General features: G+C 46.6%; 4 protein-coding genes across 4 annotated transcripts in view; 3 read left to right on the forward strand and 1 right to left on the reverse strand.

Moving 5' to 3' along the window:
- grm2a (glutamate receptor, metabotropic 2a) overlaps positions 1 to 5,022 on the forward strand; it is a 29,718-nt gene extending 24,696 nt beyond the window's left edge. Inside the window, exons 5-6 of the mRNA XM_030376000.1 lie at positions 2,380 to 2,557; positions 4,787 to 5,022. Coding sequence (XP_030231860.1) covers positions 2,380 to 2,557; positions 4,787 to 4,860 — 252 coding nt within the window. The 3' untranslated portion in view covers positions 4,861 to 5,022. The remainder of the gene's footprint in view (positions 1 to 2,379; positions 2,558 to 4,786) is intronic.
- A 2,487-nt stretch (positions 5,023 to 7,509) lies between these two features.
- On the forward strand, positions 7,510 to 20,177 carry parp3 (poly (ADP-ribose) polymerase family, member 3). Its single transcript, XM_030374900.1, has 11 exons — positions 7,510 to 7,715; positions 8,465 to 8,663; positions 10,393 to 10,524; positions 11,232 to 11,411; positions 12,581 to 12,719; positions 13,468 to 13,691; positions 14,673 to 14,831; positions 14,911 to 14,997; positions 15,769 to 15,946; positions 17,939 to 18,082; positions 19,037 to 20,177. Exons 2-11 carry the CDS (start codon positions 8,475 to 8,477, stop codon positions 19,207 to 19,209), a joined length of 1,605 nt encoding a protein of 534 aa, XP_030230760.1. The 5' UTR covers positions 7,510 to 7,715; positions 8,465 to 8,474; the 3' UTR covers positions 19,210 to 20,177.
- Positions 20,178 to 20,493: 316 nt separating this feature from the next.
- On the forward strand, positions 20,494 to 23,773 carry gpr61l (G protein-coupled receptor 61-like). Its single transcript, XM_030374902.1, has 2 exons — positions 20,494 to 20,827; positions 21,673 to 23,773. Exon 2 carries the CDS (start codon positions 21,715 to 21,717, stop codon positions 23,074 to 23,076), a length of 1,362 nt encoding a protein of 453 aa, XP_030230762.1. The 5' UTR covers positions 20,494 to 20,827; positions 21,673 to 21,714; the 3' UTR covers positions 23,077 to 23,773.
- Positions 23,774 to 26,301: 2,528 nt separating this feature from the next.
- ora1 (olfactory receptor class A related 1) lies at positions 26,302 to 27,391 on the reverse strand. The gene has a single exon (XM_030374903.1). The coding sequence runs from the start codon at positions 27,235 to 27,237 to the stop codon at positions 26,302 to 26,304; it is 936 nt and encodes a 311-aa protein (XP_030230763.1). The 5' UTR covers positions 27,238 to 27,391.
- Positions 27,392 to 27,992: the final 601 nt, after the last annotated feature.

A 27,992-nucleotide genomic window follows, 5' to 3' on the forward strand; every position in this document is an offset into this window, starting at 1 on the left:
AGGTACAAGACTCTCTGTTTGACAGTGGTAGTCATTATGAAGGTATAATCCTCCCTGTTTGACAGTGGTAGTCAGTATGAAGGTACAACCCTCCCTGTTTGAGAGTGTTAGTCAGTATGAAGGCACAACCCTCTATTTGACAGTGGTAGTCAGTATGAAGGTATAATCCTCCCTGTTTGACAGTGGTAGTCAGTATGAAGGTATAATCCTCCCTGTTTGACAGTGTTAGTCAGTATGAAGGTACAACCCTCCCTGTTTGAGAGTGTTAGTCAGTATGAAGGCACAACCCTCTATTTGACAGTGGTAGTCAGTATGAAGGCACAACCCTCTCTATTTGACAGTGGTAGTCAGTATGAAGGCACAACCCTCTCTATTTGACAGTGGTAGTCAGTATGAAGGCACAACCCTCTCTATTTGACAGTGGTAGTCAGTATGAAGGCACAACCCTCTCTATTTGACAGTGGTAGTCAGTATGAAGGCACAACCCTCTCTATTTGACAGTGGTAGTCAGTATGAAGGCACAACCCTCTCTATTTGACAGTGGTAGTCAGTATGAAGGTACAAGCCTCCCTGTTTGACAGTGGTAGTCAGTATGAAGGTACAAGCCTCTATTTGACAGTGGTAGTCAGTATGAAGGCACAACCCTCTCTATTTGACAGTGGTAGTCAGTATGAAGGTACAAGCCTCTATTTGACAGTGGTAGTCAGTATGAAGGTACAACCCTCTCTATTTGACAGTGGTAGTCAGTATGAAGGCACAACCCTCTCTATTTGACAGTGGTAGTCAGTATGAAGGCACAACCCTCTATATTTGACAGTGGTAGTCAGTATGAAGGCACAACCCTCTCTATTTGACAGTGGTAGTCAGTATGAAGGTACAACCCTCTCTATTTGAGAGTGGTATTCAGTATGAAGGTACAACCCTCTCTATTTGACAGTGGTAGTCAGTATGAAGGTACAATCCTCCCCCATCAGCGGACAGATGGAGGAACCCTTCCTAACGCTACTCATGTCCTCTGGTCTGACTGAGCAACTGCTCGTGAATTATTAAACACACCGTTCATTCTTATGCAATGCTGTCACACGGTGCTGCTTAAGATCCAGGTTGATTCTCTTCTTTTTTTAAAGGTATTCTTAATGACCTGCACTGTATTAACTAACTGATTTAAATGGTACATTAACATTCCAGGTGTGAAAGAAAGCCAAAGGTTTCTACTGGTTTGAAGCCGACTGGATTCATTTGAAACAAATCATATATTTTTTTAAGGATATAGTGAAAGAAATGTTCCCAGATGTTTAATGTACAATACTGCCATTCCATATTGTTAAAATATTTGGTTTCATGTGCATATGTCTCACATATGTTTGCATGTTTATCTATGCATCTTACTTACACAATTTGCCATCTAATTCAACACTATACTTCCATTACACCTTTGATTCCCCTTCATATTTCCCTTCTGAATCGATAGGCTTGAAAAAGTACTCCAGTACTGATACTGTGGTCGACTGGTCGTATATTATATATATATCCACCTATATATAATGGTATACAGCTCTGCTCTGTGTGGGTGTTTCACACTTTAACGCAGGAACAGTGTGTTCCCCTGCTCAGTGTCACCTTATCCTCATACCGTCATTACCGTTCAACAATCTGGGACAGACGTCTGCCTGCCGAGACAGACTGACAAGAACACAGCAGACACCCACACGGCCCATCGGAGAGGCTACATGGGGGGGGGGGAGGCGGGGTGGAGGTGGGAGGAGGCAACATGAGGGGGTGGAGGTGAGAAGGGAAGAGGGGCCAGAAGTTCAGACAAGGAGATTGAAGGCAACGAGAACCCGGTTCACGGTATGAACGGTGTGACACCACATCCCTGTTCTAATGTTCATGATGAAGGGACGTTCAACAGGTTGGGTTCCTCCATTACATGTATACGTTCTGTATAATGGCGTACTTGCTTTCCATTTGGTTTATCTTTCCATTTGGTTTAACGACCCCTCTTAGATCCAAACACAAGAAATGATTGTGCTCACAAGCGGTTCAATGTGTCGTCAAATCTGCCCGGTAACGACACGGTGTGGACCAATCAGCTACATTTACATTTGGGGCATTTAGCAGACGCATTTAGCAGACGCATTTATCCAAAGCAACAAAGCAACGGTTAATGCTCACATTCACACACCGACGGTGGAGTCAACCACGCAAGGCGACAGCCAGCTCGTCAGAAGCAATTTGGGGTTCTGTCGCGGTGTCTTGCTCAGGGACACCGCGACACTCAGCTAGGAGGAGCCGGGGATCGAACTAGCAACCTTTCGGTTCCATAGCGGCCCTGGTCGGTTCTGACGGGTGCGCCTGGTGCCTCTGTGTCGGTTCTAGGTGCAGACCACCACCATGTGCATCTCGGTCAGCCTGAGCGGCTCGGTGGTGCTGGGCTGTCTCTTCGCCCCCAAGGTGCACATCATCCTGTTCCAGCCCCAGAAGAACGTCAGCAGCCTGCGGGGGGCCAGCACCCGCCACAGCCTCCCCCCCGGCCCCGGCTCCAGCTTCTCTCAAGGTTCCTTCTGTTCATTACTGTATTATGGTGTTTATTACTGTATTCTTGTGTTTATTACTGTATCATTGTGTTTATTACTGTATTATTGTTTTTATTACTGTATTATTCTTCAGCCCCCCCAAAACTCCAGCTTCTCTCAAGGTGCTCTCCTTCTGGTCCTCGTTATCATTGTGTTTATTACTGTATTATTCTTCAGCCTTCCTACGTTTCCAGCGTCTCTCAAGGTTCCTTCTGTTTATTACTGTATTATTGTGTTTATTACTGTATTATTGTGTTTATTACTGTATTATTCTCCAGCCTTTGTACGGATCTAGCCTCTCTCAAGGTGCTTTCCTTCCCACTGGCTCCAGCTTTTCTCAAGGTTCCTTCTGTTTATTAATGTATTATTCTTCAGCCTCATTGTGGTTATTACTGTATTATTCTTCAGCCTCATTGTGGTTATTACTGTATTATTCTTCAGTCTCTCCATGGCTCCAGCTCCTCTCGAGGTGAATGCCTCCATAAGGGTGATCTGCTGATCCACTTCATCATGTATCACATGTTTTAAGAGTTTCCTTCACCTCGGGACCTTCTGGTCCACTTCACCATTGGGTCGCGCTGTGTCACATATTTTAAGAGTTTCAGCCATTTCTGGATGAACGTTACCACAGTAACCAGAATCCTCCACTCATGTTGTGTTTGGATCCGTGACCGTGAACATGACGAGTCATGGAGAAGTTTAGGAGACCTGGAGAGGAGAGGCATTGTAGTCACACGGCTACACTCCAGCTCCCAGTACACCTCTCATGAAGAATAGTCCGTAGAGCAGCCACAGAGCAGCTTGTGGACTATGTGGACCTGGGCCTCTGTGTGGGTCTCAGCATGGGAGAGCGGAGAGCCACCCTGTATATCCAATGGTTATGCCTGGAGCCCCCCCCCTGGGGCTTAAGGGTTAGGGTGAGGTCAGTTCCTAGTGAGTCTGCTGCTGCCTGGTGCGTCTCCCGCCAGTGAGAAGAACAAACATCTTACATCACGCCTGGCGTGATGTAAGATGTCACGCCCTTTCCCCCCAAGGTGCTGACCCCCCCCCCAACACAAGGTCCACTTTAGGCGGGCAGACATCAACACGCTCCAACAACTAGAGTGAATCCCAGGTGCAAAGTGTGTCTCTGGACCGCCAATCACAGGGATGGATGATACTCGTCCTGCCTGTCATCCCTCTGTCTGTATATATAATCACCCTTTCCTAAACTCATATATATATATACATAAATACTATCTATGTACTATACATATATGCTCTTATATAGCCCTCCCTGTCCTCTCTGCATTCTGTCCATCCCCTCCTCTAGCCTATCAATTATCATTGCATCCCTCTATCCATTCATCTCCATTCACCAGTGTTACTGATGGTAGGCAAGGCAAGGCAAGGCAACTTTATTTATATAGCACTTTTCGTACACAAGGCAGACTCAAAGTGCTTCACATATAAACATTGTCATACAATAAAATAAAATAATAGATAAGTAAAAGAAAACATATGCAAGAAATGAGTAAAATAGAAAGTGCAATGTATTTAAGAGAAAATTAAATTGAAAGTTAAAAAGGCTTTTTAGTAAGTAAAAAGTTAAAAAGGCATTTTAGTAAAATAAAGGTAGTATTAAAATAGGTAGTCTGTTGCACGCAGTGACTGAAGACCATAGCCGAGAGAAGCCAGTAGGGACGGCTCAAAATAACCCGTTACTGCCTGGCAGACCGACCCTGCACTGACACGTCCTTACCTTCCCGACCAGTCAGCCTACACTGAAGACGGAGTCAACCGTGCAGGGGACAGCCAGCCGGTCGGGAGCCGTCAGGGTGAGGTGCCTTGCTCAGGGACACCTCGACACTCCGCCGGGAGGAGCCGGGGATCGTACTTGCAGCCTTTAGGTGTCAAGTGAACCCGCCCCCCCTTCTGAGCTAAGCCTGTTTTAACGCCTGGTATTATTTTGTGAGCGTTGCTTCAGAAGCGACTGAAGTGACTGAACTTTGAGGTTCTGAATGTGGTCCACCAAAGTATTCAGATATTACAAACCTGTCGATATTTATTATAGAGGGATTTACTCCCTCTATTGTCAACTAAATCGATGATTAATATGGTGTTGTGTGTGTGTGTGTGTGTGTGTGTGTGTGTGTGTGTGTGTGTGTGTGTGTGTGTGTGTGTGTGTGTGTGTGTGTGTGTGTGTGTGTGTGTGTGTGTGTGTGTTGCAGGGTCCGCAGCCAACGTGGTCCCGACGGTCTGCAATGGCCGTGAGGTGGTGGACTCCACGACGTCGTCCTTGTGAGCAGCAGCCTCCACTAGGCTGACCCTCCTAACCCTAACCACAAGCCTAACCCCTAACCCTGACCCTAACCACAAGCCTAACCCTTAACCCTCACCCTAACCACAAGCCTAGCCCCTAACCCTGACCCTAACCACAAGCCTAACCCCTAACCCTGACCCTAACCACTAGCCTAACCCCTAACCCTGACCCTAACCACAAGCCTAGCCCCTAACCCTGACCCTAACCACAAGCCTAACCCTTAACCCTGACCCTAACCACAAGCCTAACCCCTAACCCTGACCCTAACCACAAGCCTAGCCCCTAACCCTGACCCTAACCACAAGCCTAACCCTTAACCCTGACCCTAACCACTAGCCTAACCCCTAACCCTGACCCTAACCACAAGCCTAACCCCTAACCCTAACCCTAACCACAAGCCTAACCCCTAACCCTGACCCTAACCACAAGCCTAGCCCCTAACCCTGACCCTAACCACAAGCCTAACCCCTAACCCTAACCCTAACCACAAGCCTAACCCCTAACCCTGACCCTAACCACAAGCCTAGTCCCTAACCCTGACCCTAACCACAAGCCTAGCCCCTAACCCTGACCCTAACCACTAGCCTAACCCCTAACCCTGACCCTAACCACAAGCCTAGCCCCTAACCCTGACCCTAACCACAAGCCTAGCCCCTAACCCTGACCCTAACCACTAGCCTAACCCCTAACCCTAACCCTAACCACTAGCCTAACCCCTAACCCTGACCCTAACCACAAGCCTAGCCCCTAACCCTAACCCTAACCACAAGCCTAGCCCCTAACCCTGACCCTAACCACTAGCCTAACCCCTAACCCTAACCACTAGCCTGACCCCTAAACCTAACCACTAGCCTAACCCCTAACCACTAGCCTAACACTAACCACTAGCCTAACCCTAACCCTAACCACTAGCCACACCCCTAACCCTATACAACCACCAGTCCTGATCCTGACCCACCCCCTTATATAACCACTTGCCTGACCTACCTCCAAAACATAACCACTAGTCCTGACCCACCCCATTATTTAACCACTAGTCAAGGGTCAGGGTTAGCCCCAACCCTAACCCTAACCCACCCTGTTAAATAACCACTAGTCCTGATCAGGGTCAGGGTTAGCCCTAACCCTTGCCCTAACCCTAGCCCTAGGCCTAACCCTAGGCCTAACCCTAGCCCTAACCCTAGGCCTAACCCTAGCCCTAGGCCTAACCCTAGGCCTAACCCTAACCCACCCTGTTATATAACCACTAGTCCTGATTCAGTTGGTGTGGTTATTAAAGCGGTCACAGAGTCCTGGTTGTTGTCCTCTGAGTGCTGTGATACACGTCCCGCTTCCATTGTTCCTTCTTCTTTTTTACTAGAGATTTAAATGAGATGCCAACACATTTCCGAGTATCCCTTCTAAGGCTTAGGGTGAGCAGCAGCCTCACCCTAACCCTCACCCTGAACCTCACCCTAACCCTAAGCCTAAGAGTTCCAAGTATCCCTTCTAAGGGTGAGAGTGAGGTGAACCCTCAGTCTAACAGTTCCATGTCTCCTTCTTTTTACTGAAGATTCTTCTTGCAACATGGAGTAAATAATAGTAAAGCTGTTAAATGTAATATATACGAGATGTTTTTAATGTAGATTTTGGTGAACCAGTTTGTGCTTTCTGTAATTTATGTAAATAAAAAATGTGTTTTTTATTCATATCAAACAGACTAAATGGTTATTCTTACATTATTCAGAACACTAATATACGTCAGAGATTGGGTTGATTAGCCAACATATTGTGATGTATCAACTTAACCCTTATTATCTGTCAATATTATATACTGTATATATAATGTGTCAATATAATTGCAGGTTCTCATCTACGAATGCAATGCATAATGTTCATTCGCTACTTACAAAAGTGGTTTGAAGTTGATGTCATCTATATCTACAAGGGTCTATGGCGATCAAATTTGAGTTCTTCTTGAGGCATTTCTGACACAACATCATCTAACCTCCACTGTAGTCACTTTTGTTCTCACTATCAAACATTTAGCCGATAACAACAAGCAATACAATATAAATATTAATATAATAATACGATTTCCAAAACTGCTCTGTGAATGATTCATATTTCATGACTTTATGAGCACAGATCGCGGAGCATCATTAGAGATCAGGTGGTCAAACACTACCCTTAGCTAAGGTGTAGTGAAACACTGCCCTTAGATCATCTGTGGTGAGACACTGCCCTTATATCAGCTGTGGTGAAACACTGCCCTCTGTTGGGCTTCCGGTGTACAAATTAAATCACTTTCTCACCGAATAACTAGTAACGATGGTCACTTATTTTTCATCAATGGATATATTGATTAAATATCAGCAACACACAAAAATCACCCTTTGTTGGTGGCCAGACAATTCAATTGAAATAAAACAATGTAACGCACTACATTATTAAGCCTTAGCTGATGAAAATTATGTTGGATTAATGCTTATTATTGAATGTATTTTCCCTACACGACGTCGATCCAGTCTTAATAAATTAAGATAAGTTCCTCCATGAAGACCCGTTGGTGATGATGAGGAGAAAACAAGAGAAAGAATGGAGGCGACAATGACGTAGATAGTCAGGCTCCGCCCACATGACCCGCCCCCTGGTCTCAGTGCTCTTCCTGGTCTTTCTGATCTCCCTGCTCGTCTCGGTCTTGTTGCTTGTCCTGGTCATCTTGATCTTAATTCTCATCCCGGTCATCCTAGTCTTCCTGTCTGATTGCAAGTTGGCCACTCTGTACTTTAAGGCTGTCGACTTTACGCAGTTTACGAAGTAGCCTCGGTCTAAAGTTAATTCGGGTTCTGAAGTGGGTGAGTCGCTACTTCATGATTTAAAAGCCTTTCGTGGTTCTGTAAGACGTATCAATGGTCTGATATTGCATACGGTGAAAACGCAGCGTCCATCAACCACAGAACCGGATAGTAAACAATCTGCTAGCGCAGTGTGGACCTCGGCCCACTGCATCCAGTCAGCCTGAAGTCTAGATCATCTCAGCCTGAAGTTTAAATCCTCCTGTGTCCTCAGCCTGAAGTCTAGATCCTGTCCGCCTCAAGGCTCTAGATTCTAGAGGATCTAGACTTAAGGCTGACTGGAAGGGCAGAAGATCTAGAATCTAGATCTTCTGTCCCATCTACTAGATCTGCCCCTGGGGTCATCAGCCTGTATAGTTGCAGATGCACGTGGTCATCCTCAGCTTGGGAGCCAATGATATGCGTGCTAATAATATGTGTTAAAGGTGACATATTATATCACCAGGTGTGAGTGTGGTAAGCCGTTACAAGCCTTTTTGAAAATCTGCCTCTTGACATCACAAGTGTCCACCTAGATGTGTGCTGGATAGATCAGTCTACAAGCCTACCCAGTGGACTGTAGCAAACGTCTATCCGTCATACATCTAGGACGGTCGACACACCCACTCGTGATGTCAGAGGCTGTTTTGCAAAACGGCTTGTAACGGCTAATCACACTCACACCTGGTGGCATAACAAGTCACCTTGAAGTACACTTTAGACTCTCAGTCTGGTTCAGTGCTTTCTGCGTGTGTCGGAACGGACCGCAGATCAGGAGTCATGGCGCCAAAGAGGAGGGCTGCGGCCTCCCGCAAGGCAGGAGGGAAGAAGGTGAAGGTGGAGCCGGAGGAGGAGACGCCAAAGCCCCAGGACGCCTTCAGGGCGGCCAAGGAGGCCCTGAAGGCGGCCGGGCCGGAGGTCAAGGGGAGCAGGAAGGTGGATGAGCGATGCGGTATCCCCAGTGCCGAGGTGAGCGACTTAAACCATGAGTAAGGCTCTATGAACCCAGAGCCATCACATTGGGTTAGGTACTTTTAATAGGAATAGTGAAAATGTAAGTATCAGTATTCCTATAAATAGCAATATTTACATGTGTGTGTATATGCTACCGAAAATATACATACATTCCATTTCAATCGACTTTGTCTGAATCCATAGGAAGTTTAATATTATATATAATGTTTGGGTAATCCTCCATGTTGTTTGGGTAACCCTCCATGTTGTTTGGGTAACCCTCCATGTTGTTTGGGTAACCCTCCATGTTGTTTGGGTAACCCTCCATGTTGTTTGGGTAATCCCTCCATGTTGTTTGGGTAACCCTCCATGTTGTTTGGGTAACCCTCCATGTTGTTTGGGTAATCCTCCATGTTGTTTGGGTAATCCTCCATGTTGTTTGGGTAACCCTCCATGTTGTTTGGGTAACCCTCCATGTTGTTTGGGTAATCCCTCCATGTTGTTTGGGTAATCCCTCCATGTTGTTTGGGTAATCCCTCCATGTTGTTTGGGTAATCCCTCCATGTTGTTTGGGTAACCCTCCATGTTGTTTGGGTAACCCTCCATGTTGTTTGGGTAATCCCTCCATGTTGTTTGGGTAACCCTCCATGTAGGCCCTATGAAATCCGTTTTATTTTTTTCCAAATTCCGTTTTATTTTTTTCCAAATTCCGTTTTTTCCGTTTTACTTTTCATGAATTCCGTTTTTACACTATAAGCAATTGAAATCATCAAAACGAATGTCAAATAAGTGCGAACGAATACAATTCTTACAATTTAATCAGATAGAAGACTACATTTATTAAAACATCCCAACATTGCACTGTTTTTAGTGCTTCAAATAAAAACAACATGACATAAATAATAACGTGCTTATAAACTCTTTTTTTATAAACTCAAATTGTGGTTTGAAAGGGCGTGCCCTGGCTACGGCATTCATTGTTTTTTTATATGGATTTTGGACTTCAAGTGGTCATCGCACGTATCTTTGCGTTTCCAATCGATAGTATGTTGACATATTCTACAAAACAGCTGATCACCTGAGTGATAGAAGTGTTTTGGATATTGTTCGGCTCTGAATTTGGGGGTTAGAACCGAATTACGGGCGCTTCAACTTCTTCTTCGGCTACTTGTTAGGAGCGGGAGCGGGACCTATTGTTTGCATTCCCGCCACCTAGGCTGGAGTGGTGGACCGGGGATTTTTTTTTAACATTTTTGTGGGAGTGACTGCTAAACATTCAGTGATGTTAATGTCACCTGTGTTGTTTCCCTTTTCCCTCGAAACTGAATTTCACCAAAATAATGGCGAATTCCGCTGCATTCCGCTGCATATTGTAAATGTGACATGTGATGTGCCTTGTCCCTGTTACATGTTATATGTGCTGCAGAACAGGAACCTGGTGGAAATCAGTTATTTTACTGAGACAGGCCCGTTTTAAATTGTAACTTTGTTACTTTTAATACTTTCCTGCATAATAAAAAAAAAAAAAAAAAGTAGTAGATTCCGTTTTTTTCCGTTTTTATTGTCCGATTCCGTGATTCCGTCCGCGTTTTCGTTATCGCGGAAATCATAGGGCCCTATCCATGTTGTTTGGGTAATCCCTCCATGTTGTTTGGGTAACCCTCCATGTTGTTTGGGTAATCCCTCCATGTTGTTTGGGTAATCCCTCCATGTTGTTTGGGTAATCCTCCATGTTGTCTTCCAGGTGTTTGAAGACTACGACTGTATGCTGAACCAGACCAACATTGAAGACAACAAGAACAACAACAAGTTCTACGTGATCCAGGTCCTCAAGGCAGACGATTCCTACTACTGCTGGAGCCGCTGGGGCCGCGTGGTACGTTCGGCTCAAACTGGTTCTCATATGTCTGGTTCACACTGGTTCTCATACGACAGGCCCAAACTGGTTCTCATGCGTCCGTCTCAAACTGGATCTCATACGACAGGCCCAAACTGGTTCTCATGTGTCTGGGTCAAAGCGGTTCTCATTCGTCCGGCTCAAACCAGTTCTCATTGGGTCCTAAAGGGACGATCTAAACCTTTTATTGATGTGGATCTCTGTGTTGATCTTGCTGTAAATATATATTTTTAAAGGTGACATATTATACCACCAGGTGTGAGTGTGATTGGCCCTTATAAGCCGTTTTGATAATCTGCCTCTTCTGACATCACAAGTGGGCCTGTCCACCTAGATGTGTTCTGGATAGATCAGTCTACCAGCATACCCAGTTGACTGTAGCAAACGTTGCTCATCTATCCGTCACACAGTGGACCCCAGGAAGATTAGCAAACTGCTATGGCATAAGCTAATGGGGATCCTTTAATAAAATAAAATAAAAAATAAAATACATCTAGGTGGACACGCCCACCTGTGATGTCAGAAGAGGCAGATTTTCCAAACGTCTTTGTCACGGCTAATCCCACTCAAACCTGGTGGTGTAATATGTCAACTGTAATGTTAACACCATGTCGTTAGCTTACCTCACACGTCGGGTAGTTCTGGACGCCTCCCTCACGTGGTGTCTCACTCTAATCCAATCCCAGGGAGAGGCGGGGAAAGGGGCGGCCTCCAGCCCCTACAGCTCAGACCAGGCCATCAAGGACTTTGAGAAGAAGTTCAAAGACAAGACGAAGAACAACTGGGCGGACCGGGACAACTTCGTGGCCCAGAAGGGGAAGTACACCCTGATCGAGGTGGACGGGGATGCTGACGCCGAGATCAAGGTAACGGCTGGGCCAGTATGACCAGTAGGGTGTCCACACATTGACCAGTAGAGTGTCAACACATGGGCCAGTATGACCAGTAGAGTCCACACATGGACCGGTATGACCACTAGAGTATCCACACATGGGCCAGTATGACCAGTAGGGTATCCACACATGGGCCAGTATGACCAGTAGGGTATCCACACATGGGCCAGTATGACCACTAGAGTATCCACACATGGGCCAGTATGACCAGTAGGGTATCCACACATGGACCAGTATGACCAGTAGGGTATCCACACATGGGCCAGTATGACCAGTAGGGTATCCACACATGGGCCAGTATGACCAGTAGGGTATCCACACATGGGCCAGTATGACCAGTAGGGTATCCACACATGGGCCAGTATGACCACTAGGGTATCCACACATGGACCAGTATGACCAGTAGGGTATCCACACATGGACCAGTATGACCAGTAGGGTATCCACACATGGGCCAGTATGACCAGTAGGGTATCCACACATGGGCCAGTATGACCAGTAGGGTATCCACACATGGGCCAGTATGACCACTAGGGTATCCACACATGGGCCAGTATGACCAGTAGGGTATCCACACATGGACCAGTATGACCAGTAGGGTATCCACAAATGGGCCAGTATGACCAGTAGGGTATCCACACATGGGCCAGTATGACCAGTAGGGTATCCACACATGGGCCAGTATGACCAGTAGGGTATCCACACATGGGCCAGTATGACCAGTAGGGTATCCACACATGGGCCAGTATGACCAGTAGGGTATCCACACATGGACCAGTATGACCAGTAGAGCATACACACATGGACCAGTATGACCAGTAGAGCATCCACAGATGGCTCTCTGTAGTCTAGTCTCCCCATGGGGCGACTAGACTACAGAGGGCTGCAGACCAGATGGACTCTGGTCTCTCTAACCTCCCCATGGACTCTCTGATCAGGAGGTTAGAGAGACCAGAGACCAGATGGTCTCTGGTCTCTCTAACCTCCCCATGGACTCTCTGATCAGGAGGTTAGAGAGACCAGAGACCAGATGGTCTCTGGACTCTCTAACCTCCCCATGGACTCTCTGATCAGGAGGTTAGAGAGACCAGAGACCAGATGGTCTCTGGTCTCTCTAACCTCCCCATGGACTCTCTGATCAGGTGGACGAGGTGGACGGGAAGGCCGTGAAGATCGTCAAGAATGTCCTTCCAGTCACTCTGGACCCTCCGACCCAGAAGCTGGTGGAACTCATCTTCAGCCAAAATATGTTCAAAGAAGCGATGGAATGCATGAACCTGGGTAGGTATGTCCGTATACTAGGTCTGTTGTTATTGGTGTGGCTGAACACTTTCAACAGACATGCTGAAATGGATCATTGCCCACCGATGGAGAGAGGGAAGAGTCCTGATATTCAGGTTTGCCCTGTCATATGTAACAGGCTATGTGACACTGTTGTGCTAGTGCTACAATGCTAGCCTGTCCTCTGTAACAACAGGCTAGGTGACACTGTTGTGCTAGTGCTACAATGCTAGCCTGTCCTCTGTAACAACAGGCTAGGTGACACTGTTGTGCTAGTGCTACAATGCTAGCCCGTCCCCTGTAACTACAGGCTAGATGACACTGTTGTGCTAGTGCTACAATGCTAGCCTGTCCTCTGTAACAACAGGCTAGGTGACACTGTTGTGCTAGTGCTATAATGCTAGCCGGTCTTCTGTAACTACAGGCTAGGTGACACTGTTGGCTAGTAGTGCTACAATGCTAGCCGGTCCCCTGTAACAACAGGCTAGGTGACACTGTTGTGCTAATGCTGCAATGCTGGAGTTGGTAACATAGGTTTGGTAACGTAAAACATATATAATAGCAATACCTGTACATATTAAAACAGTCGACCTATCTTCATGAGCGCAGCACGTCTGCAGAGACCTCCCTGCCGACGTGTGTCTCTTGGGACGGAAGCTCGGAGCGGCCAAATTACCAGATGAGTAACTGTGTGTGTGTGTGTGTGTGTGTGTGTGTGTGTGTGTGTGTGTGTGTGTGTGTCCGTCAGACATTAAGAAGATGCCCTTAGGCAAGCTGAGTAAGATGCAGATCGCCAAGGGCTTCGAGGTGCTGGAGGAGATGGAGGCGGCTCTGGCCCAGAGGAGCCCCAGGAAGGCGCTGGAGGCGCTGTCCTCACGCTTCTTCACCACCGTGCCGCACAACTTCGGCCGTAGCCGCCCGCCCGTCATCGACCAACAGGAGATCATCGACAAGAAGAAGGAGATGCTCATGGTGACGGGATCCTCTCTTGTTCTCCCTGTGTGTGTGTGTGTGTGTGTGTGTGTGTGTGTGTGTGTGTGTGTGTGTGTGTGTGTGTGTGTGTGTGTGTGTGTGTGTGTGTGTGTGTGTGTGTGTGTGTGTGTGTGTGTGTAAAAAATGTACACTGCCAAACATGCCTGTCTTATGCCCGCCCTTTTCCCGGTGTGGTCCACGCGTTTACACTGACCGGGTTAACATATCGGCTTGATTTCGCACCCCCAAATTTACCCTCTCGGACCCTACACATATTGGGGGTTTCATTTTCATGTAAATGCGATTAGACGGCATCACGGCTCCAGGGGTGGGACTTGGGTAGAGGTGTTGCTGCGTTGTCTCTACCACAGAGACAACGCAGCGATAACAAAATGAGTCGTTGTAACTGGAGAGACGGTGAAATCCGTGAGTTGCTGACCATCATGGGAAGGAAGGTGATGCAGTCGCATTTAACGAAGACCGGGAAAGATTGTGCAATATACGAGAAAGCAGCAGAGGAACTTTCCTTACGAGGCTTTTGTCGGGATAAAAATTAAAATAAAGAATATGTTGGCATCTCAGCCCTCACTGAGATGTCGTCTACTCATTCTTGCATGCGAGTTGCTAATAACATTCGGTATGCAAATTATTCTAAAGAGGTCTACTCTCCGCCTACGCCAATGAACCTACTTCAATGCAGGGTGTGACAAGCCGTGACCGTACCAGCTTGGCAGTGTAAACATGCCCTGTGTGTGTGAGTTAATACCCATGCTCTCTCTCTGTCTCTGTCTCTCTGTTAACACCATTCTTTCTTTCTTTCTTTCTTTCTTTCTTTCTTTCTTTCTTTCTTTCTTTCTTTTCAAAAAAGCTTTATTGGCATGAGGAATATGCATTTGCATTGCTAGACCTCTCTCTCTCTCCCCCTGTTAACATCATGCTGTCTCTCTCTCCCTGTTAACGCCATGCTCTCTCTGTCTTCAGGTGCTGGCCGACATTGAGATCGCCCAGACTCTGCAGTCGGAGACGGAGAAGGCTCTGGCGGAGGAGAAGGTGGAGGACGTCCCTCACCCCGTGGACCAGAACTACAACTCCCTGAAGTGCAGCCTGGAGCTCCTAGATGGCGCCACAGAGGAGTTCAAGGTGAGGGGAGGAGGTTATTCTCTTCATGGTGTCCCTCAGCTGACCTGTGTCTCACGGCTCTTCTGTATCCACCCTGAAGGTCATTGAAAAGTATCTGAAGGTAACGGCCAACGACTACAACCCCCCAAAGATCAACAACGTCTGGAAGGTCAATCGAGAGGATGAGGTGAGAGCTGCCTGAGAGGGTGAGGTGTTGTTTCACTAGAGGATAAAGTGATGTATCACTACTGGTGTTTAACTAGAGGGTGAGGTGGTGTTTAACTAGAGGATGAGGTGATGTTCTACTACTGGTGTTTAACTAGAGGGTGAGGTGGTGTTTAACTAGAGGATGAGGTGATGTTCTACTACTGGTGTTTAACTAGAGGGTGAGGTGGTGTTTAACTAGAGGATGAGGTGATGTTCTACTACTGGTGTTAACTAGAGGATGAGGTGATGTTTCCCCCCTACTGGTGTTTAACTAGATGAGGTGATGTTTAACTAGAGGGTGAGGTGATGTTTAACTAGAGGGTGAGGTGATGTTTAACTAGAGGGTGAGGTGATGTTTAACTAGAGGATGCGGTGATGTTTAACTAGAGGGTGAGGTGATGTTTAACTAGAGGATGCGGTGATGTTTAACTAGAGGATGAGGTGATGTTTAACTAGAGGGTGAGGTGATGTTTAACTAGAGGGTGAGGTGATGTTTAACTAGAGGGTGAGGTGATGTTTAACTAGATGGTGAGGTGATGTTTAACTAGAGGGTGAGGTGATGTTTAACTAGAGGGTGAGGTGATGTTTAACTAGAGGGTGAGGTTATGTTTAACTAGAGGGTGAGGTGATGTTTAACTTCAGGATTAGGTGATGTTTCACTAGCTGCTGGTGATTAACTAGACTCGGGATGAGGCGATCCCTCCCCCATGACCCTCCCCCCTGACCTCCCTCCCTTCTCCTCCCACCACAGGGGGCGCGCTTCCTCGAGAACGACAAGCTGGACAACCGGCGTCTGCTGTGGCACGGGACCAACATCGCGGTGGTGGCGGCCATCCTGAAGGGCGGTCTCCGCATCATGCCTCACTCCGGGGGCCGCGTGGGGAGAGGGATCTACTTCGCCTCGGAGAACCGCAAGTCTGCTGGATACGGTGAGGACGAGCAATATATATAACATTCAACAATTATTCGCCGGAGGCGAAGTGAATGGTGGGGAACAGCCCCCGAGACCGGAGGTCGGGGGGGTATTCCCCACTATTCACGGAGCCTGAGGTGAATAATTGTTTTAGTATATAGTACACGTGAACACTCCGAAAATAAACAAGATAACACTTTTTGCCGGGATTTATTTGTTTTTATCTCGGGGGGGGGGGGGGGGGTCTCCGGGGGGTATTCCCCACGGGAAATTTTGTGATGAAAACAATACCCCGAGTTTGAGATCTCAATCATGAGATATTGCCCAATATCCCAAGATAGCGAACCAATCAAATGCGCCATCTTAGGAGGTTCACGTGTAGCATATAGTCAGTACACATATTCCTATACACCGTTTTTTTATATATATATATATATATATTAGTGCTGTCAGTTAAACGCGTTATTAACGGCGTCAACGCAAACCAATTTTAACGGCGTTGATTTTTTTATCGCGCGATTAACGCAATTTCCTATTTAAAAAAAAACATATTTATTTTTTTATTTATTTCTTTGGCTCAAAACAAAGAAGCAGTAGCCTGACTGCTATCTTCAAGGCAGTATGTTTGTATGTTCATCGTTTAATTGCACTATAGGCATTTTTTTTGTATCGTCCTGTTTTGATCAGTATATGCCAATGTTGTTATCAATAAAAAAGCATTTGCACAAGGCAAGCCGATGCACTTCTCCATGTTGATAAGAGCATTAAAATGAGAACAATTAATGGGACAAAGAAATCAAGGGATATTTAGCATAGAAAAAAGATTTGCGATTAATCTTGAGTTAACTATGCCATTAATGCGATTAATCGCGATAAAATATTTTAATCGCTTGACAGCACTAATATATATATATATATTAGAGCTGTCAGTTAAACGCGTTATTAACGGCGTTAACGCAAACCAAATTTAACGGCGTTAAAAAAAATTATCGCGCGATTAACGCAATTATTTTATAAAAAAAAATAATAATATATCTATTTTTTTTTTTTCCTTTGGCTCAAAACAAAGAAGCAGTAGCCTGACTAGTATGTTCAAATGACATTTGTTCAAAGCAGTCGTTTAATTGCACTATAGGCTCTTTTTTTGTATCGTCCTGTTTTGATCAGTGTATATGCCAATGTTGTTATCAATAAAAAATCATTTGCACAAGGCAAGCCGATGCACTTCACCATGTTGATAAGGGAATTAAAATGAGAAGAATTATGGGACAAAAAAATCAAGGGATATTTAGCATAGAAAAAGAATTTGCGATTAATCGCGATTAATTCGAGTTAACTATGACATTAATGCGATTAATCACGATTAAATATTTTAATCGCTTGACAGCTCTAATATATATATATATATATATATATATATGACCATTTCACGGTCAATTTTTTTATATTCATCATTAGACGTGTATCGTGATAGGTCTAACAATGGATTATTTCTCGCAGAATCGTTGTATGGCCATATTATCGGTATCGTTGGCCATGTATCGTATATCGTACCGTGAGGTACCCTGTGATTCCCACCCCTACTCAGTTATAGGGTTAGCTCTAATCTGATTCTGACTTTATTAATACTTAATTCAACAATGCTAAGTAGGTATAGTACTAAGTAATTATATGTTACTAGGTCGCTAGCTGTAGCGACAGGTCTGCTTACCTGGTGGAAGCCACCGGTCCTGACCAATGAGAGCACGGGCTGAGTTGACAAACAGGTAGGCCGTCCAATCATTTAATTTGGGCTGAATGAAATGATTGGACGGTTGATTACAGGCCTGCGACTGCTCCCACAGATACCAGAATTATTAAAGAAACCGTAAGAACAATTGCCTCATTGATTGCCTCCGGGATGTACGGAGAATTTCAACAAATATGACAAACAAATCTTCGAAACATAGCAGCTACCCCATCTCCACATCATTCTTACCGTGTTCTTCTCCAACGTCACGGCCCACAGTGTGCACCTCTAAGAACACGGGCGTCATGTTCCTGAACGAGGTGGCCCTGGGGAAGGAGTTCACCATCACCAAAGACGACGGCTCCCTGAGGAAGGCTCCCGACGGCTACGACAGCGTGGTGGCCCGGGGCCACGTGGAGCCAGGTACCAGCGCACCTCCTCCTGATGCTGCTCCTTCTAAAATCTAGAACAGGGGTCTCAAACTCAACTTACCTGGGGGCCGCTGGAGGTAGAGTCTGGGGCAGGCTGGGCCACATCAAGTATTCCACAGAAAAAAGGAGCACAACCAATCTAAGTTAATGATCGGGCTTTAATTAGATAACGTTGGCTATGTAATCGCTGACAACAGGGGACAATTCATAGTCAATAGTGGAAACCAGGACATTTTAGCATCCTTTGGCTTTTGTCGGGACTCAGGACACGCAACTCAAAATTGAGACTGTCCCAGCAAAAACTGGGACATCTGGTCACCCTACCACAAGTGATAAAAAAACGTGGCAAGCGACTCAGCAGAAATGTGCGTTCAACAACGTGTGGGCCGCACTAATGCTAAATTTTGATGTAGAGTAGAGGGCCACAAAATATCATCCCACGGGCCTCAATTGGCCCCTGGGCCGCGAGTTTGAGACACCTGCTCTAGAAGGAGCAGCATCATGCTTCTTAGCCCTCCAGAATCTAGAGTGATCAGGAAGCAGAATGCTACTCCTTCACGAGGAGTAAGGAGCATGATTCTGCTCCTTCTAGGGTTAGGGAGTATGATTTGATTATTTCTAGATGGATCAGGGAGCATGAGGGCTTCTGCTAGGTGTTAAGATCTAATGTCTCAAATTTGTATTTATCATAATTTATTATGCATGTATGCATGCGTATCATTTTTATTATTATTAAAGTTTTTTTATCATTTATTTACTTTATGCCCTCATCAATTTAAACCTGCAAAATTTAAACCTAAAGCTTTGCCGCTAGCTGCTAGAGGTTGCTAATGGGAAGACATGCACAGGACAGGGGAAAAGCACCAGTCCTCTTCATGTCAATAAAGTATTGTCTAGTTTTAACAATGTATTTGACAATTTATTGATCGGTTTCTTTGTTTTTCAGACCCCTCCAAGGACACCACCATCACTCTGGATGGCAAGGAGGTGGTGGTGGCCCAAGGGAAAGCCCTGAATCAGAGTCGTTTCAAGCAGAGCCACTTCTCCCACAGCGAGTACCTCATCTACAAGGAGAGTCAGTGTCGCATCCGGTACCTTCTGGAGCTGAACATGCACTGAGCGTAGGAGGAGGGCCTAGCGTCACTTCCTCACCCGTCTTATGGGGTCTGGCTTGGAAGCTTTTGCTGCACTATTTGCTTGTGTTTTGTCTAACTCAAGCTCTAGGAATTAGGGTTAGCTAACCCTATCTCAAGGTCTAAGAGTTAGGGTCAGCTAACTAAAGGTCAAAGAGTTAGGGTTAGCTTACCCTAACTCTTAGACCTTGAGACCTTTAGTTATAAATGCACTTAATAGCTCGGTTATATAACTATATATATAACTTGGATATTTTGGCCTGTTTGACTGGACATTTTCCACAGTGAATCGATAAAAAGGTGCCTTATATAGTCGGCTCTGTCCCTCTAAAGAATTGTTAACGCATGGAACATTTCTTGTCTTCTACCACTGGAAGTTTGTTAAAATGCTATCTTCTGTCCTTCTCCCTGGCTTCGCTTTCTTTTGTCACGAGATATTTTGAAGGCTTCTGATACATCTAGTTTGTGGTGTAGTTGCGATTAATAGGTTTTAGGGTGCAATGTGGCCCTTATTTATCTAGAGCACCATGCATAATTTTGCAATTTGCACAGTTCGGTACATCTAGAACGTATGGAAATCGAGAAGAATGTACCTGCATGCCATGCTATATCTGCTACCCGGTATCATCTGATGAATACACTAGTGATAAATAATGCACTATATATGTTTACAGAACATTTTAGAAATATATAAGTGCTGCTATAGGGATATTGCAATCATTTTACAAAAAATATATGCTGTAGGTTTTTACCGCTAATATTATGGTTTATTATTGCATAGTTATTACTAAAAGTTGCTTCGCTATTTACCCAAAATATATTCCGGGCAAGTTCTTTTCTCCACCACTGGGTGTCGCTGGCGTCCATTCTGGTTCTATGTTGAATTCTACTGCCTTACCCTTTTTGCACCACGACCGCCCTATGAAGAGTCAATAAACAGTACTGACCACCTCCCTTGATGGTAATGTTTGTTGTTTATCATTGATATTGTTGACATTGTTATAGCCTCCCACCTGTTGAACCAGATGATCTAGGGCGCCATAAATAAGTAGCATAATGAATGTGAAACTGATTTCCTTATATCATGCACTTTTTATATATTATAAATTCATGTAGAATATTGAAAACAATATAGGCGTTAGAAGGAATGTATTGATTCAGTACACACTTCCCCCTAGCAGGCAGGCCTTAGGACCCAGGCGTCACCAAGCTCTGCAAGGAAAGGACAGTGGAGCTGGTGTCCATCTGAAGGGGTTGGGGGGGGGGGGGGGGCAGCCAGCCAGCCATACAATGTGTGACAGTCACTGCCATACACAGCAGAGATGACAGAGCTGGAGGAGGATGAAAACGAACAGCATCCTCTCGACCCTGAAGTGATGAACGGATTACAGAGCAGTTCTTAGATGATGGTGTTACAGAAGCAGACCTGGGCTTACTGCAACACATCTATTAATTATGCTTTGGGCCACACCAGATGCCAATGAATAACTGGAGGGATTAACGAATGCCTTAGTTTGCTTATCTCAGGCTTCCACTGGAATCAGCGTGGGATTGGTCCAGTGAAAGCCTGGGTTCCCTGGACTCTGAGAGGGCTGGATCACAGGGTAGGTGACCGTTACCACACAGTGACAATGTTAGGTAGTTTGGAATTTGGCTTTGAACTGTCTTAATCTATATAGGAATGAATTTCAGACCTATCGGCATGGACACTAACAGTGACATGTTCATGTAATATGTATTTATTTTAGAATAGAATGAGGTCATTGAATGTTCCAGTTATCGGTAAGTACGGAGAGATAGACACGATGCATACAGCAAGAGAGAGGAAGAGGGGGGGTAGTATTAAGGCATGATACTGAGACATGAATAAACTTAACATATTGATACTGAGACATGAATACTGTTATGGTATTGATACTGAGACATGAATAAACTGTTAACATATTGATACTGAGACGTGAATACTGTTATGGTATTGATACTGAGACATGAATAAACTGTTAACATATTGATACTGAGACATGAATACTGTTATGGTATTGATACTGAGACATGAATAAACTGTTAACATATTGATTCTAAGATATGAATAAACGTAACATTGATACTGGGACATGAACAAACTGTTCAACACACTAACACAACACGTTCTTTTCTTTGCAGATTGAAGGTTCCTCATTAATAAATTTAACATATTGATACTGCGACATGAATCAACTTAACATATTGATACTGAGACATGTCTTAACTGTTCAACATATTGATACTAAGACATGAATAATGCTTAACATATTGATACTGGAACATGAATCAACTTAACATATTGATACTGGGACATGACTTAACTGTTCAACATTTTGATACAAAGACATGAATAAACTTAACACATTGATACTAGGACAACTGTTCAAACTGTTCCCTGACACCCAACCCGTTCTTTCCTCTCAAGATTGAAGGAGAATGGATCCGACCTGAGAGGGCTGAACAGAGGATGGCCGGGCAGTCCGGTCCCGTGCTCTCTGTGCCAGATGACACCCACCACAACCTCAACCACTCCCTGTGGGGGCCCACCGTCCCGGGCACCGGGGTGGTGACCAGCTCCCAGTCCCAGCTCCAGGACCTGCTGGGCCTGTTCTGCATGGTCACCCTGAACCTGATCGCGCTGCTGGCCAACACGGGGGTCATGGTGGCCATCGCGCGGGCGCCGCACCTCAAGCGCTTCGCCCTGGTGTGCCATCTGTGTGCGGTGGACCTGCTGTGCGCCATCCTGCTCATGCCCCTCGGCATCATCTCCAGCTCGCCCTTCTTCGGCAGCGTGGTCTTCACCGTGCTCGAGTGTCAGGTCTACATCTTCCTCAACGTCTTCCTCGTCTGCCTGTCCGTCCTCACCATCACGGCCATCAGCGTGGAGCGCTACTTCTACATCGTGCACCCCATGCGCTACGAGGTCCGGATGAGCATCAACCTGGCCGTGGGCGTCATGCTCTTCATCTGGCTCAAGTCGGCGCTGCTGGCGCTGGTCACGCTGTTCGGCTGGCCCGCCTACGGCAACCACAGCTCCATGGCCGCCGCCCACTGCTCGCTGCACTGGAGCCACAGCCGGCTGCGCAGGGTCTTCGCCGTGCTCTTCAGCGTGCTGTGCTTCCTGCTGCCCGCGCTGGTCATCTTCGCCGTCTACTGCGCCGTGTACAAGGTGGCGCGCTCGGCCGCCATGCAGCAGCTCCCCCCCGCCGCCGCCGCGTCCGCCGCCACCGCCGCGCCCGCCTGGGCCAACCCGGCCAAGGGCCGCTCGGACTCGGTCGACAGCCGAACCACCATCATCGCCGCCGTCGCGGCCCGCCGCCTGTCCCCCGAGCGCGCCTTCAGCGGGGGCAAGGCGGCGCTCACGCTGGTGCTCATCGTGGGCCAGTTCCTGCTCTGCTGGCTGCCCTACTTCAGCTTCCACCTGCGGACCTCGCTGAGCGCTGCCCCGCCGGGTCCCGGGGTCATGGAGGAGGCCGTCACCTGGCTGGCCTACTCGTCCTTCGCCGTCAACCCCTTCTTCTACGGCATGCTGAACCGGCAGATCCGCGAGGAGCTGGTCAAGTTCCGGCGCTGCTGCCGGACGCCGCGGCTGGAGCTCACGGCCTCCAGCCACGAGGGCTCGCTGCAGGAGAACTTCCTGCAGTTCATCCAGAGGACCAACGTCACGGCCACCACCACCGCCTCCGGCTGCCTCACCAGCAGCCCCCGGACCACGGCGGCGGGGGCGGCGGCGGGGGCGGCGGCGGCGCTTCACCTCCCGGGGCAGATCCCCGAGGAAGGGGCTTCGCCCGGGGACAGCCCGCCAGGGAGCCAGGGGGGAGACGGGTGACTTGGGAGACGGGACGGGGCAGACGGGGACAGGGGAGACGGGTGACGCCTGCGTACAGTAAGGGGTCACCTGGGTACAGTAAGGGGTCACCTGGCTCGATGGTCGACATGAAGCGGCGGGTTTATCTCCAGATCTTAGTGTTGTTTGATGCCCACTGCAGTATCGTTGGTTGTTATAACGGGTCACATGCGTATGGCTTCATTCTTGATATTCGACTTAACGTCATAGAGTTGTATTTTAATGGTAAATGTTTGATTAATTGGAAGATTCTTTATATGTTTGTAGACGTGTGGAAATGTGCAGATGTTTGATGCTAGTTTATAACCAAAATAACATGAAAATGAGAGAGTAGGCGTTTTAAAAATGACATTGTATTAATGGGTGACACACTGCAATAGGATCCTGTTTAGATAACAACGCCTAAATAAAACCTATATTTTTGGCTACGACAACATCTCTCCCCCTCCATCCCCCCTGAATCCTCCCCCTTCCCTGTGTTACAGAGCCAGCCTGACGGGCTCTGAATGTCATCCCTCCTTGTTGTCATGGAAATTGAGTAGGCCATGAACTCACATAGCAACCGGCTCCATTCAGCCGTCTGTTAGCTCCCCTGATTGGAAACCAGTGGGCCGCTCTTTAAAATGTGGAGTTATTACCGATGTCCTATACCTTCAAATAACTCATTAGCATGTGAAAAGAACACGTGGGTGGCCGATGCCGGGCTCCAGCCCACAATAAGGATCAGCACATTGTTCCTTTCACCCAGGGAGACCTCCTTGAGTATTGATAAGGCTCCACAGGTGATGAGCGGTTTAAGAGCGGCCATTGTTTGTATCGGCTCGTTCACCAATGGCCTTAAAGTCCCGATGCTGAGGTCACAGCAACTAAAGAAGGATTTGCTGCCCGTTTAGGTCTTATGTATTGGGTTGTACTTTTAACCCTCCGTACAGTTAGGTGTCACCTGGTTTTACACCTGTACAGTAAGGTGTCACCTGGTTTTACACCTGTACAGTAAGGGGTCACCTGGTTTTAGACCAGCGTACAGTAAGGGATCCCCTGGTTTTACACCAGCGTACAGTAAGGTGTAACCTGGTTTTTCACCTGCGTACAGTAAGGTGTCACCTGGTTTTTCACCTGCGTACAGTAAGGTGTCACCTGGTTTTTCACCAGTGTACACAGTAAGGTGTCACCTGGTTTTTCACCTGCGTACAGTAAGGTGTCACCATCTCTTACTCCAGTGTGCTCTCAGCTCTCGTCACACTGAGCTACATTGCTGCCTACCTGGTAACGAGATATCTCTAGCTTATTTATGGATTTCTGACTTGAAATCCATAAATAACACATGGTCTGTGTGTTTGTGTGTGTGCGTCATTATGCACTTTGTCTCTAGATAATGAATTCTAGACACCAGCATTTTTTGTGTTAGATTTCAATCGATTGTATTTAATAATTTTTGCATTTCAAAAATAAGATAGGACTATTTCATTGATCCAGGAAGACAGGAAAGGTAAACTGGTAATTATGTAACTTTTCTACAGTTATTCAAATCATACATTGTTATTATTAGGTTAAGCTATACGGTCAGTTATATAGTATTAATAACTTGACTTATTAACCTGAATGAAGGGTGTGTCTAACAGTATTGATGGGAAAACACTGCTCAGTTCCTCCAGGTTAGTGTGTGCTTCTTTCCCTTAATTCTTCCCCAATATGCGATTGCATTAATTCTGTGAATTTGCATTTGTTGACCTTATACAAATGAAGTACGTTCTACAACGCTGACCTGAAGGCGGTGGAATTCATCTCTAGAAGGATGCAGAGTTGAGATCAGACGGTTGGAAGCAGAGTCAAAATGTGAAACCAGAGCTTGGAGCGTCATTGAAACACTCTGATGGAAAAGGCCAGAACCTCAGTTCTGTCCGTTTCCAGATCAAAGAGGGCTGAGCACAGACAATCAACCCTGAGCTCTCCCGACGAGCGCGCTGTCGCCCTGTTCGGCCGGCACCGCCGTTGGCGAGTTCATTATAATAATGTAAAGCCTTATTATAATAATTTAAAGCTTAAGAGTTTATTATGACAATGCAGTCCAGCATTTACCTCTTTGTTCGATGAAATACCTTCTAGATCCTGTTGTCAAAAATATGAAGTAAAGTAAGTCAATAAAACTCGCAGAATAAAAATAAGATTCCATCATAGGGAATAGAAATGAATTGTTCTTATCAGTTAGGCTATTAAATCAATGCAAGCATTGTAGATGAAGCGGTAAAGAGCCTGTACTGCACCCACACGTATTGCTTTATGATTGTACTTTTGTAAAAGTAACGCGACGTCCCGATACAAATTGTTGTTTTATTTCTTTAGGCAATCATCGCGTTATTAGTCGTGAAAAATTAACAAGCAGAAGATTTTGTTGCAGGTTAGGGTTAAAAGACCACTGGCGCCATCTGGTGGCTCAATTGGATAAGCACAGGTATACGAGTGCTTCATTCCAGGGAAAGGTTACATGTGAATATATATTATGTAATTTTTGTTAGTGCAGGTCCTGAAGATTCTGGGAGCACTTTCACATAATCTCCAATTCCTTTTATTTCATTTGTTTACTTTTTTCTTTTTCATATATAATTGTTCGATTTTTTGTTTTTAATATTTTTTTCTTTTTTTCTTTTAGGTTTAAAAAGAGAAGGGAGCAAAGGAGGATAAAGAGATGCAGCAGGCGGAGTCTGAGGAGGGAGCAGAGCAAGGTACGTTTTTTGTTGTCATTTGTTAAGTTTTCTTATTTCGCCACCAGGGGGAGCCAAGGCCTGCGGAAGGGCACCCCGCACAGCGGACGGCTAAACACAAAATGCAAATCTATTAAATAAATAAACCAATAGCATGATAAATAAATAGAAGTCTGTAATAAAAGTTTTTTCCAGGTTTTGGTTTGGTTTGCACGTTCCGTCGCTCGCTGCCAGCCTGCGTCACATTCAACCAATCAGAGCGCATGCTGAAGGCTGAACAAGATAAACACGAAATGAAATGGTCAGGAGAGGTGACTTAACAAAAAAGCTATTTTTTAGTTGCCTTTAGAGTTCTGTTTGCTTCTGATATACAACGTTTGTATGCAAAGGACTTCTCTAGTCATCGCATGCATGAATGCCGTTATTTAGACTAAAACAGTCACATAATAGCTAATTACAGAGGCAATGTCTGAGAGCATCTCATTAAGGGAACTTTTCGTAAAAGTCATTTCTCATTGGACGTCTGAGTCTCCACCGGAGACTGCTGCTGTTCCACCGCACACACCAGCTTCCCCTTGATCCTCTTGTTGGACGAGATGATAAAATAGGGGCTGAGGAAGGCGTAGCTCGAGGAGAAGAACACCCTCATGTCGGCCACCACCGGCGACACCTTGGCCACCGTCAGCATGTAGATCCAGATCACGTTGTCGATGCCGAAGAACACGGCGTAGAGCACCACCAGGGTGACCACCGTCTTGGCCGCCCGCGTCTCCACCCCCTGCGCCGCCCCCCGCCGCATGGAGCGCACCTGGCGGCTGTGGCGGTGGAGGATCAGCAGGATGTAGCCGCTGGACAGCAGCATCAGCAGCACGAAGGCAAAGTCCCGCACCGTCACGGCCACGCCGTTGATCACGTACGACAGGTAGTCCCGGAAGTCCACGTGGCAGAAGCCCAGGTTGAGGGTGAACGCCGGCACGGTGCCGTTGCGCGGGGCGATGGAGAAGAAGGGCGCGGCGATGCAGACGGCCATGTTGAGGAGCCACAGCCCCGCGAAGGAGGGCAGCACCAGGGCGGGCAGCGCGGCCTTGAGGCGCGGCGCGTCGGGGGCCAGGGTGGCCGCCTGGAAGACGCTCAGCATGCAGGTGAGGCAGACGGACAGCGCCCGGGTGATGCGGTACAGGTAGATGACCACCTTGCAGCCTGCGTCGTCCAGCAGGTCGTGGAGGCCGAACACGGTCATGGTCTGGGGCACGCAGCGCGTCAGCAGCAGCACGAGGTTGGAGAAGGCCAGGTGGCACAGGATCAGGTCGGTGGGGAGGAGCTTGTGGTCGGCGCCGTGGGCGATGTGGACGTAGGCCAGGAGCACAAGCGCGTTGCCAAGGACGCCCAGGCCGGTCTGTAGTAGGAAGGAGACGCCTTTGATGGTCACGCAGAGATCCATCTGCAGGGGTCGATGGCGCAGGAAAAGCACATTATGAACAAAACAATGAGGGTTGCCCCAGTGGGTCGCCAGGAAGAGCGCGTACCATTAAGGCCCAGTCCTTAAAGAGGCGACCGGGGTCCTTAGCGGCATACATTACCCTCTATGTCCCAAACCTTCCTTTCTTACTCACTATACAATAAAAAGGATAAAATCCTCAAGAAAAAAAAAAACTCCCCCCCCGATTTAATGTGTTTTGTTATTAGAACATTAAAACATGGACAAATTGATTTGAATGACCATCTCCCTAGCCAATCAAGTAGTTGGGCAGTTTCGTGGCTCACCCAACTAAGCATGTAGGCAATGCGTGTTGAGGAGCTACGACACAGGTTTGATGCCGACCTGCCCAGTGTGCCCTGCTTTCATTCCCCTTATTCTCTATAGCTGTCTTCTGTCTTCACTGACCTGACCATAAAGTCTCAACAACCATACACGTAGGCTGATAAACTGCTTCAATAAATCGAGTTAAATGGTGAACTCATATACAGACACATACGTCACACAAATATGGAAATAAGTACCTCAATACAATATGAATAGTGAACTCACCTGTAGTGTAGCTGTTGATGACACATACACACTTGTTGGCCAAACTGTGATCATTAGCCCGTGTAATTTCCTTTTATAGCGTCTGTGTCCGTGGGGGATTCACAGGATGATATTATCGCATTATGGAACCCCTCACTTAAGGGTGAAGGTGTGTTTAGAGGAGCTTC

The sequence above is a fragment of the Gadus morhua genome, chromosome 13, assembly GCF_902167405.1.
Source record: "Gadus morhua chromosome 13, gadMor3.0, whole genome shotgun sequence".
Taxonomy (NCBI): domain Eukaryota; kingdom Metazoa; phylum Chordata; class Actinopteri; order Gadiformes; family Gadidae; genus Gadus; species Gadus morhua.

Excerpts from the sequence above, each read along its gene's own strand:
- ora1 (XM_030374903.1), bottom strand. The coding sequence starts at position 27,237 with ATGGATCTCTGCGTGACCATCAAAGGCGTCTCCTTCCTACTACAGACC.
- parp3 (XM_030374900.1), top strand. The coding sequence starts at position 8,475 with ATGGCGCCAAAGAGGAGGGCTGCGGCCTCCCGCAAGGCAGGAGGGAAG. Across the intron at positions 10,525-11,231 it reads GGAGCCGCTGGGGCCGCGTG|GGAGAGGCGGGGAAAGGGGC; the intron begins GTACGTTCGGCT and ends ATCCAATCCCAG. Across the intron at positions 11,412-12,580 it reads ATGCTGACGCCGAGATCAAG|GTGGACGAGGTGGACGGGAA; the intron begins GTAACGGCTGGG and ends CTCTCTGATCAG.
- gpr61l (XM_030374902.1), top strand. The coding sequence starts at position 21,715 with ATGGCCGGGCAGTCCGGTCCCGTGCTCTCTGTGCCAGATGACACCCAC.